This window comes from Phaethon lepturus, unplaced genomic scaffold (genome assembly GCF_000687285.1).
Source record: "Phaethon lepturus isolate BGI_N335 unplaced genomic scaffold, ASM68728v1 scaffold37664, whole genome shotgun sequence".
Classification (NCBI taxonomy): Eukaryota; Metazoa; Chordata; class Aves; order Phaethontiformes; family Phaethontidae; genus Phaethon; species Phaethon lepturus.
Window position 1 is genome coordinate 1,512 of NW_010537686.1, and position 10,779 is coordinate 12,290.

The 10,779-nt window shown below is 53.1% G+C and overlaps 2 protein-coding genes across 3 annotated transcripts; one reads left to right on the forward strand and one right to left on the reverse strand.

The window, feature by feature from the left end:
* Positions 1 to 1,055: 1,055 nt before the first annotated feature.
* Positions 1,056 to 4,576, forward strand: TMEM9 (transmembrane protein 9). 2 transcript variants are annotated; one of them, XM_010286559.1, is made up of 5 exons: positions 1,056 to 1,154; positions 1,596 to 1,687; positions 2,137 to 2,245; positions 2,749 to 2,880; positions 4,427 to 4,576. In XM_010286559.1, exons 1-5 carry the CDS (start codon positions 1,059 to 1,061, stop codon positions 4,574 to 4,576), a joined length of 579 nt encoding a protein of 192 aa, XP_010284861.1. In that variant the 5' UTR covers positions 1,056 to 1,058. The 2 variants fall into 2 exon arrangements, with proteins under 2 accessions (XP_010284861.1, XP_010284862.1); XM_010286560.1 differs by having other exon boundaries at positions 1,107 to 1,165; positions 1,598 to 1,687.
* A 2,440-nt stretch (positions 4,577 to 7,016) lies between these two features.
* Positions 7,017 to 9,825, reverse strand: LOC104620368 (alpha-1,3-mannosyl-glycoprotein 4-beta-N-acetylglucosaminyltransferase C-like). The gene is given in 4 exon segments (XM_010286561.1): positions 7,017 to 7,422; positions 7,424 to 8,253; positions 9,266 to 9,413; positions 9,721 to 9,825. Coding segments are annotated over 4 exon segments (1,401 nt in total). The 3' UTR covers positions 7,017 to 7,104.
* Positions 9,826 to 10,779: the final 954 nt, after the last annotated feature.

Below are 10,779 nucleotides of genomic sequence, written 5' to 3' on the forward strand. Positions count from 1 at the left end.
GTAATCCATAAAATCGATGAAGAATTAGTTACATTAATTTTTAGAATGTTGACATAAGATAAAGCAAGCGGTGATAGAATATTCCGCTGATATAAATAGTAATGGAATTATGTTAGGTAATAGAGTATAAGTACTTGGAGTTAGATGTGGGATTACGTGTGCCCTGTGGAGCCGATTATTGAAGGTGTAAATTACCTTCCCTGAATACAGGTGTGCTGAAGCAGCTTTTCAGAGCTCTCCCCAAGGTGGAACCATGAGGCCTGCGCTGCCTTTTGTCTCCAAGTGTGCTGCCATTGCGAATGGGAATCCCAGCCTTGCCAAGACTAATTTTGCTGTTTGTGGCAAAGAAAACAAACTCATAGTATTTTGGATTTGTACAGACACACGTCTCTAGACGAACTTTATCTATGCATATGTAGCAAAAGGCATATAATGAATTCACCAAGCGAGCAACTTGAAATAATTTTAAACAATTAGGATTTTACTGAACAGGTATCTCGGGGTAAAGGAGGTTTAGGAATTGGTAAATACTTCACCCCCTTGCCATAGTTCATGGCTTGTGAGCCTTCGGAAGCAAAACTTTGTGTATCAGAAGATGAATGATTTAACATTTATTATGCAGTACAGCAGTGAGGCCCCAGTGACTTATTTAGGTCACTCTAGGTCTGTGGTTTTCCTGGTTTCATATCTTTCGCTGGGCAAAACTGTCAGCAGCAAAATACCTGTTGCAGAGCCCCACAGTAGTAAGAGAATAACAGGAGGTTATGTGGAGTTGCTGTAAAGGAAGTCAGGAATAGTTTTTTGCAGGACTATGGTAGTTTGTATGTGTGGCTCTAGATGGTAGAAGCTTTTTTGATAGGAGCGTTTCTCAGGATCTGTGTAAAGTGTTTCCAGGAGTTTCTGACTGGCATCAGCCTTGATTCAGGGATAAATTTCTACTTTCTACTGGGCAAAATAGAGGCAAGTGGGCCAAAAAAGAAAGCTCAAATGAATTAATTCTGGCTCATTCAGCCGAGATCCTCTCTCCTGGATGTGAATTTTTGTTTCCCCAGGGTTCCATGATGTTTGCCCAGTGCACCCAGAAGTGTGCAGGCTCCATGCTGCTGATGGCACTGCTGTGCTGCATCCCTTCTCCTCCAGCACAAGCCAGCAAGGTGAGTGAACAGCTTCAGACACAAGCACTGAACCTGTGCTTGTACTACTGTGTGTGTAGTACAACAGAAATGGCAGAGAAGCAACTGTTTTTCTGTGGAAGTTTGCAAAGATAAGGAACTCTACAGAAAACGTGTATTTATCCTATGTAGAGCTGTGAATGTATGTGACTGTGGCCTCTGCCCTGCTTTCTGCTATGTTTTGGAGTTTGCATTTTAAAATTTGTTTGAAAAGTACCTGGTGTCTGGAGCAGAGATGCTCAAGACATTTTAAAATTGTGAAGTTATTGATGCAAAAGAAGCAGCGCAGGAAGAAGAGACATGGTGTGAAGTCCTGTCTCTCTTAGAGAACGTTTTGCCTTTTCCCACAGTGCTGGGTGGTGAGGGCAGCAGAACTGTACGCACGTGTTCACTCACTAATGCTGTCTCCTCTTGCTTCTGCAGAGCTCGGAGGACATCCGCTGCAAGTGCATCTGTCCCCCGTACCGGAACATCAGTGGGCACATTTATAACAAGAACGTGTCGCAGAAGGACTGGTGAGTTGTGGGTTGAAGCTTGAGGCGTCAGTCCATGAAAGCCATGAGCGTTCTCCGCAGTTTCCAGCTGGTGCTGAGGAAGTAATTCCCTGCCTGTGCATTTGCAGAGGAAGCCGTTTCAGTAGGTGATGATCTACCCAGGCGAGGGGCGGATTTTGAATGGAGATTGAGGAATCTGGGAGACACGATTTCTTAAGCCTCAGCTCTCAGCAGATGTAGGGTGTATCCTCCAGTCCCTTTTACCTGGACCGGATCCCTGCAGAAGGTGTTTGGACAGTCTATCCCAGGAGCTTTGGGCTAGCTGAGCTGTGAGGGGAACTCTGAAAACCGGATCAGCATTATCAGCCTGATGGCAAAGCTGGGACACAGAAAAAGTCACCCCAGCATCCTTCCACAGAGCATTGGTTTCACCTTGTCCTTTTGCTGATTTTGGTTTCTTTGTGTTGCAGCAACTGCCTGCATGTTGTGGAGCCAATGCCGGTACCAGGGAATGATGTGGAGGCCTACTGCCTGCTGTGTGAATGCAAGTACGAGGAGCGCAGCACCACCACCATCAAGGTAATTGCAGGTCTGGTCCCTGTGGCTGGCTCCTTCTCCTTGCCATGCCGTGCCACCCCTGACACAGCTAGAGTGGTGGGTTCCTGGAGAAAAGCCCATAAAGGGAAAATAAAACTATCACAGCTAGTATACAGTGCCAGGGGCACTGTGTCTGAGTCAGGAGGGCTCCTGGCAGTGAGGAACAGGCTGCACAGGAGCCCAGACTTCTTGCTGAGGCTGTGCGGCAGAGCCAAGCACCTCTGCATGGGGACCGGTCTTGTTGGTCTCCTTTCATGTACAGCACGTGTCCTAAATTGGCAGAGTGCGGAGAAGATCAGCATGGTTTATGCAGTGATGGCACTTATGTCTCATCACCCTTCCTGCAAGTGCAAGAGAGTTTCTAGTGAGCAAAATTAGAATGGGAGAGATCAGACATCAGAGGGAGCTATGAAGGGAGCTTCCTGGCCTCTGTGGTGCTTATCTACACTACTGGTCCTTTTCCACTGTGTTGTCCTTAACTGCAGGTGATCATCATCATTTACTTGTCCGTGGTGGGGGCACTGCTGCTTTACATGGCTTTCCTTGTGCTGGTGGACCCTCTGATCCGAAAGCCAGATGCTTATACCCAGCCTCTGCACAATGAGGAGGAGAATGAGGTGAGGCTGTGCCGCTGGTGCATGCAGGGTGCACATGGGTGACTGTGGTCACAGTGGAGACAGGGTGGTAGGATGACAAGAGAATGGCCGACAGGGAAACAGTGACCTCATGCTTCTCCCCACTTGATCCAGCACGGGACCAGCACTGTGGCTTTTTGGGTACTTACCACAGGTAAACATTTAGACTCAAATCTGTGCAGATCACAGTGAAACACAAGGAAATATTCAAGACGAGACCTGTCCTCTGGGGCAGGAGGTGGCTTTTTACCAAATGGCCTGAAATTGGTATGTCCGTCTAGGTGAAACCGAAAGTCAAACGGTTCCTGTTTGTGCAGCGTCCTGGGTGTAGTTACTTGGTGGTGAGCTTCCAGGGAAGGATGGGTTTAATTATTTGCTGAAACATGGGGCTGGCCTCTCTTCTAGACACTTAAAAGAGCAGCCTCTGAGGTGCTGCTGTTTGCTCTGGGACTGGGCCCTGTTGTATCCAGGCTCTTGTTCCTTGTGCTTCTCCCTAGAGCAGATCCTGTCTTTTGGGGGGACATTGAGATTAGGACCCAGTGGCAAAGAAAGAGCCTGTCTCTCCCAGCTGCTGGGAGGAGACTCGTGAGGAGGCCTTCCCTAGCACTTGGGGACTCTGGGTGCTAGTGATTAGCTCAGTCACACTTTGAGAAGGGAAGCTGCAATGTTTGAAGATACTCTCCCTTCCTAGCCTCTGAAAAAAACACTCGATCCGACTGTCCTGTTTATACTTTGTTGTAAGTATAAGCTATTTCGCTCAATTCTTTCATACACTGATGTAAGTGAGGAGACCTGCACAGTCTATCCATTACCTCCCTCTGCTGAAAACAAGAGGTCCTGCAGGAGATGAATTGTATCCTAAAAGTAGGCTTTTGGTCGACTGCTCCACAGCAATAATTCAGATTTAGATCTAGATGCACACTGTAAATGCCCAATACTAGGCAAGGTTTATCTTACTCCAGTGTGCTGGACTGCAAACTCTTTGGGGTAGGCCTTGTGATTGCCTCGGTGTTTGTGTGCCACGGTGGATCCCCATCCAAGGGCCCTTCTGACATTGCTGCAGTGTAAATGTGGGTGGTTGGAGCAGTCGGAACAGCAGGGCTGGACAAAAGTCCTGCAGCACCATCTGAGAAACAGATGAGCAGCTGCTGTGTAAGCTAGTGCGCAGAGGACAGCGGAGATTGTTGTCCCAATTTCAGTGAGGTGATACAGTTTGCTTTAGCTGTGTGGCTCCTTGCAGACTCCTAGCACTGGATTTCCAGCAGAGGTTTAGATTTAGTGCATTTCCTTTCCTGGGGACTTTTTGTTTGGGGCCTGTGACTTTACCATGGGCAGTCCCCAAAAAGCAAGCTTTCCAGCTGGAGTTGGGGGACTGGTGTTGAGGAGCTCTGAAAATGAGGTCTTTCACTGGGACAACTCAAGCCTTGAAGTGCTCTTTCAGTTGAAATTTCTCCCAGAGTCAAGCTGCCACCTTCTGTGCTTGGGCTGGGCGTGCCTTGAACTTTTTCACTGTTTCTTTCCCTGGCAGGATGCTCGCTCCTTGGCCGCAGCCCCCACCCCGTCTGGCGCTAGGGCCAACACGGTGCTGGAGAGGGTGGAGGGGGCCCAGCAGCGCTGGAAGCGCCAGGTGCAGGAGCAGAGGAAGACAGTTTTCGACCGCCACAAGATGCTGAGCTAGATCTTTGCTGAGCTATGCAGCACCACTTCCCAAGAGACTGGCTAGCTCCGCCAGACAAGACGGGCAGCAAGTCATCCTTCAGGACATCCATGGTGTTTGAAAGCTCTGACCCTCTCTGATTTACCGTCTTCACAGAGAGAAGCAGACCAAAATGCTTGCCTCTGGTTTTGTCCCCTTGTCCTTTACCTCTCATCCCAGAGGCTCCTTAAACCTTTGCCCGGCTGAGATCTGCGCTGATTGTTAGCCCTGTGGCTGCATGTAAACAGTCACTCGTATTGACGGGCTGACTGGAGTGGGGGCTGCAGCTCCAGTGCCTGTGTCAGCTGGACCCTGCGGGCACCACTTGCTGGGACTGAAGTCTCCATCAGCCCACCCCCCATCAGAGACAGGGGTCTCGGTATGGGGTGTTGGAAGCTGGCTGAGTTTTCCTGGGATAAAAATAGTGGGAAAATTTTTATGTGGGATAAATCATGTGGCACTCCTCCAGAATGAAGAAGCCTCCTCCTCCTGTTTGTGTGGATGTTAATTGGGCGTCGTAGTGCTGAGACAAGTGCGTTGCACTGGAAGGAAGACGAAGGGCTTCCCTGCCAGCGGTCAGCTGCTGCTTGCACTTACCCTGGTGTAAACGGAGTGGATTTCCACTCTCTTCAGTGGAGTCTGTCCAGATTTACACCAGGATAACTAGATTGCAGCTTGTTTCTGTGTAGGTGAACATGACAAAACTGATTAGTATATTCACAAGTAAGAGACCAACAGGTAAAAGGTTGATTTATATTTACATCTTCCTGCTTTAGCAGTGGATAAAAATATACTGGGGAGAAAGCTTTCTGTTTGTACTCACATTGGTAACCCTTGATGCTCTCACAGTGTGGTCAGGAGCATTTGTGTCCAAGAGAACTGGAGCAATGGCTCTACTGGAGCACTGTAAACACTTGTCTGGGTCTTGAGGCCCTGGAAAGCGGAGGCTTGTGCTACTCAAAACACTCAGAGAGCTCTGACTGTACTTGGGCTGTGTGGAGGAAACTGAAGTGATTCTTCAGTGTGTCTATAAATGTTCTCATTAGGATCAATAATGTCAGGAAGGTGCAGGAGTTTATCGTGTAGTATCTCTGTATTAAATGCAGACAACGATCTATTACGTGGCTGGCTTTTTTTCAGGGAAAAGCCCCATCACACCAGGTCTGGGGCTCCCAGCACTGAGCAGCTGCTCTCCAGCCTTACAGTGCCCAGCAGGCAAGTTGATGCAAGACATCAAGACCGAGCTGTGGTTACGGCACTCAGGTGTTTTGGCACTGCAGGTGAGTCCCCTGGCACTGGTTTGTGACTGTCTTGCTCCAGGAGAGCTGGGCTTAATACACCGGCAAACCAGAGCAGTCCTGCTTGGCACAAGTTAGGGACAAACTGCTCTGAGCTGTCTCATGGGAAGGCCGAGCAGATCAGATTTCCTCGTTTGTTGAAAGCTGAGCAATTGTTGCTAAAACCCTAATTGGGGCGGGGGGGGCGGGGTCGGTCACCCCCTTGCATGCTTGTGGCAACAGCTTGTGATCGAGCTGCCCAGCAGGATCCAGCCCTCCAAGCTGATCCTGTCAGACAAATCTGAACAGAAGCTTTTTGGGGGCTTTGTGCCTGCAGCCTGCGTGTACCCCAGTTACCCTTCAGTACCTCACTGGACTAAAACGTACCCAGCACTTCACGTTATACCGAGGTCACATTTTTCTTTATCCGTCCTTGTTCTGTGGTGCTCAATCGTTGGACCTTTCTCCTCCTTTTAGAAACCTCCTCTTCCTTGTCCTTCCTTCTCGGTGTGAATCCCTCATGGACACAGAGTGCAGTCCCTGAGAAGTGCAGCCCCCCGAGCGGGGGAAAATCTGTTGGAAGGGTCTGAACAGGGGCAGCGGCTGGGCGAGAGCTGCCGCGACTGTCCTGCGAGGGCCGAGCCGGTGCAAGGGGTCCATCTGGTGGCCGGTGGCCCTCTGATCAGCACTGAGACCTCGGTGATCACCGGACCCCTGGCTCCCTGATCTGGAAGGGCGAGGGGTTTGGTGAGCAGCAGCCCCATACTTTCCCCTGACCCTTCCCAGGAACAGCTTCAAAATGGGAGAGGAGAGGAGAAAAAAAAAAATGTAGGTTAGAAAACTCAGATGGGGAAGGGATGGTGTGGAGAGGTTGCAAAAAATGCCGCTGCCTGGTTAATTATTTGGTTTGTTAATTAGCTGATTAGCTTTGTCCTGTACACCATCCTCTCTGGAAGCAAGTGTTTTCTGCTGCCCAGCCTGAGTCTCCCAAGCCTCTGCTCTTCCCCATACCCCCTGCGTTGCTCGCTGGGCATCCCCCAAGCTGGCACAGCCTGGTGGGCCCAGCTCCCGGCCCCATCCAGGTCCCACAGCCATGCCTGCCATCCCTCTGGAGACAGGCAGCAGTGCCAGCAGGAGTCAATAATTTAATTCCTTATCGAAACAGGGAGTGAGAAAAATAAAGGACCTTGTAGTACAAAATCCAGCTGCTTTGGCAACCTGCCACAGCCGTGGTCAGGCGTCTGCTGTGGTCCAGATATCGATGCTCTGGATGATGAGCCACTCGCTTTGGTCCCGGGTTACCCGGATCCTCACACACTCCACGGGGCCAGGCATGGCCCTCTCCAGCCCCCGCCGCTCAAAGGTCCCCTTCTCAAAGGTGCCCACAGTGGTGTAGGCAGAGCAGTCCCGGCCATTGGCCTGCCGCCGCCGGCCCAGCTCCAGGACACCCGCACGCAGGGAATCACCCCGGCGCTCATCAGAGCCTGTGCGCACCCGGACACGGGCGATGCGGGCCGGCTGCTGGAAGACGATAGAGAAGATGCTGGCGGCTGGTTGCTGGGTCTTTCCCCCAAAAATACCCCTCTGCTGTGCCATAAGCCTTGAGGGGCTCATAGTTCTCGAAGACAGACATGCTGGTGAACAAGGCTGCCGGTGGGTTGTCCGGAAGGTCCAAGGCATCAGCCTGGAACTCATCGTCCTCCAGCCGGTTGACAGTGCCCTGGAAGGAGGAGTAGAGGCCCATGTGCTGGAAAAGGGAGGGCTTGAAGCGGATGACGTCCTTCTGGGTGAGCAGGAGGCGGAAGTGGACCAGCAGCCAGTCGCAGGGCATCTCCTGGTAGAAGAGGAGGAGGAAGCAAGCCAGGCGAGGAAGGTCACTGGAGTGGTAGAGCTTACCGATGTAGCCCAGCTTGGAGAATTCAAGGGTGGCCCAGTTGGCACCTTCCTGGGAAGCCAGTGCCTTGCGGATGGCCGTGAAGAAAGACTTGGCGCACCACACATCATCCTCGATCATCAAGTAGTATGAGGAGAGGTTGGCAGCAAAGGCGAGGAGGAAGGCATAGTCTACGTTCTGCTTGGACCTGAACCTCACCCGCTCCTCTGGGTCGTTGTAGTTTCTCTTGAGGCTCTTTAGGGTGGGGTAAAACTGATGGGGAGTGTGGATAAGCAGGAGCCGGCCCAGGAGGATGTGGTGAGCGAACTTGTGGGCGATGTTGGCGGCCACATGCACATTCCATCTGGGGTCTGCGTCAGCCAGGTGCACCACCACCACCATCTCCTGCAGCTCCTCCTCTGTCGACTGCTTGAAGAGGGACTGGAGTGTGGCTGGGAGGTAGTAGCCACGTGGCCGCCGCACTGATGCCAATCCCACCGCCAAGAATTCTGCAAGGCAAACAAGGGCATTAGCAGGCTCAGGGGTGACTTGGGATGCACCAAGGTGCAGTTTTCCCCTGCAAGCCACAAGGAGGGGGCTCCAAAAAAGCTCTTTGCATGGCCAACCTGCACAGTTAACGCTATTTATGGCCCCATGTCCAAGGCCGGCAGGTCCTTTCTAAAGGTGAAGCCCCCAGCATCTCAGGAGGTGCCTAAAATTGGCCTAAATGGCAGGTACAGGACAGAATGAGAAGCCAGGGCTCCTCTGAAGAAGAAATATTTGGGAAAAACACCTTAAAAAAAAAGGCCAGACCTGGGGAAGGAACACTGCAGAGACAGTCTATGGGGCAGACAGGAGCAAAGCATCTACAGCGATGGCTTTGTGGCATGGCATCCTGGAAGCATGGAGCTGCAGCCGCACTGGCATGAGACATCCTTCTGCCCTGTCCGCAGCCCAGCTGTGGCTGCATTTGTTCAGCTTTGCTGCAGCTTCTCTTGCTGCTGGTCTGTGCAGCACCGTGCACATACGGGACCTCTGGTTTCAGTGTGTGCTTGCATGGGGCTGCCCTAAGCTCCTTCCCAGGGTGTTTGCATGTGAATCGCTTTTCGTGCACCTGTCCAAGAGCTTGACCCGCATCTCCCACACTGTGCGGTTGTCCCGGTGGTCCAGCCCCACCATCTCCACCTTCCTGACTAGAGAGCAGGAACTTCACCCCTAGGGAGGTGGGATCTCAGCCACCCTCCCCACAGAGATCTGGGAAACCCAGAATGTCTGCAGTCACCCCAGTCCCAAGGTGCAGAAGCACAGACCACGCTTGGAGCACGCAGACCTTCCTCTACCACTCCACTTTCCCAAACAGAGCAGCAAAGGAGGTCACCAGGTATCAGCAGGTCCCCCATGCCACAAAGGTTGGAAGCAGACCCCTCCCCGCCCCACAGCACCAGTGGTGGGGGAGGTCTGTGCTGGGAGAGATGTGCAAACCCAGAGCCCTGCTCAGTCTGGGGTCCTGGAGCCACTCACTTTTGTGGGGTGACAGGGAGCCAGCGAGGAGGTGGTAGGAGACATTATGGAGTGCAGAGAAGTGCTCCGTGTCCCTGAGGATCTGCTGGGCTCCTTCCGGCTGCAGCATCTGCAGGACTCTGTCTGGGGCCAAGCCCCCAAGCTCCACCTGGATGGGAGCCACAGGCAGGCAGGTCAGACCCCAGAGCCCCATGGACACACATGAGTAAGAGGGAATGACAACAGAGGGATGCAGAAATGAGGGGGAGCCCCTGTTCTGCCCTCCCAGCTCCTGGACTGGGGGAGGCCGAGGTGCACAGGGTGCTCCCAGGGAGAGGAGAAGGCAGAGCTGGGGTTTGGGGGTGATAGAGGGCAGGGAAGGAAGCAGAGCTGGGTTTGGGGTCCGTGTGGGGCAGGTGAGGATAGAGGATGCTCCAGTGGCCCCTCCAGTGGGACATCACTGGCGGGGGACTCACCTCCAGAGGATCCTGTTCCTGCCGGCTGCCCCCATGGAGGAGGAGGAGGAGGAGGAAGGAGGCTGCGAGCGCAGCTGTGAGGGAGCGCTTCAGGGAGCATCGCATAGCACCGGGCCAGCAGGCAGAGGCCTGCAGGAGAAAGGATGCGTCAGGTCAGGGCACGGCCTGGGGAAAAGCACCATCCCCTGGTCGGGACAGTGAGGCGGCACCTGGATGCACCCCTGGGGCTGACCCCTCTGCCCAGAGCACCCAGGGACAGCCATGGGGCATCAGGAGGCACCCGTGCACCATCCCCTTTGGGCAGGCAGGGGCAGGACACCCCAACCCAGCCAGGTACAAAATCCACCCCACCAGCTCTGCCAACACCCCGCCTGCCCAGCAACACCCCACGCAGCAGCCCCAGAGCTGGAGGCTGAAGAAACGCAGGTGACACACGCCTCGGGGAAGGCTTTCGGGTTGGGGTGGCACCCCAGGAGCAGTCACCAAGACTTGGGGCTTGGCACCAAGCCCTGGGAAACATGCAGGTCTCAAAGGAGCCCGGGCTGCTCTTCCAGCACCGCAAGGACGAAGCAGCTCCCCCAGCCCCTCCTGCTTGCCCTGCTCCCCGCCAGCCCGTCCCAGCCCGTCTCTTGCTTGGTAGGACACGAAAGCCATCCCCAAGCAGGGAAGAGTGTCACCTTCAAGGAATTCGTACTGCCCTTGAGATATTTTACCCTGTAGCAGAGGTGTGGCAGGAGGCTGAAAGGCTCCTGTGTTTGCCTGGGGTTTTTCCATTATAAATATGACCGGGTCTGCCCTGGGAGAGGAGAAACTGGAGAGCGAGTGCCCAGCCTGGCAGGGCAGACACAGTCAGCCCCATCCAAACCACTTGCAGCACGTTGGCTTGCTTTGGTCAAAGTGCCTTTGCATGCAAACGTGGAGGAAAAGCCCTCCTAAGCCGTGTAATAAAAGATGGAGAAAGCTGCCAGTCTTCCTGAACGAAGGCTGGGCTTTACCCAGGGCTTCTCCTTAAACACATCACTGCATCAACTGCTGTGCAGTGGGTGCTCCCAGCCCACA

Excerpts from the sequence above, each read along its gene's own strand:
- TMEM9 (XM_010286559.1), top strand. The coding sequence starts at position 1,059 with ATGATGTTTGCCCAGTGCACCCAGAAGTGTGCAGGCTCCATGCTGCTG. Across the intron at positions 1,688-2,136 it reads AACGTGTCGCAGAAGGACTG|CAACTGCCTGCATGTTGTGG; the intron begins GTGAGTTGTGGG and ends TTTGTGTTGCAG. Across the intron at positions 2,246-2,748 it reads GCAGCACCACCACCATCAAG|GTGATCATCATCATTTACTT; the intron begins GTAATTGCAGGT and ends CCTTAACTGCAG.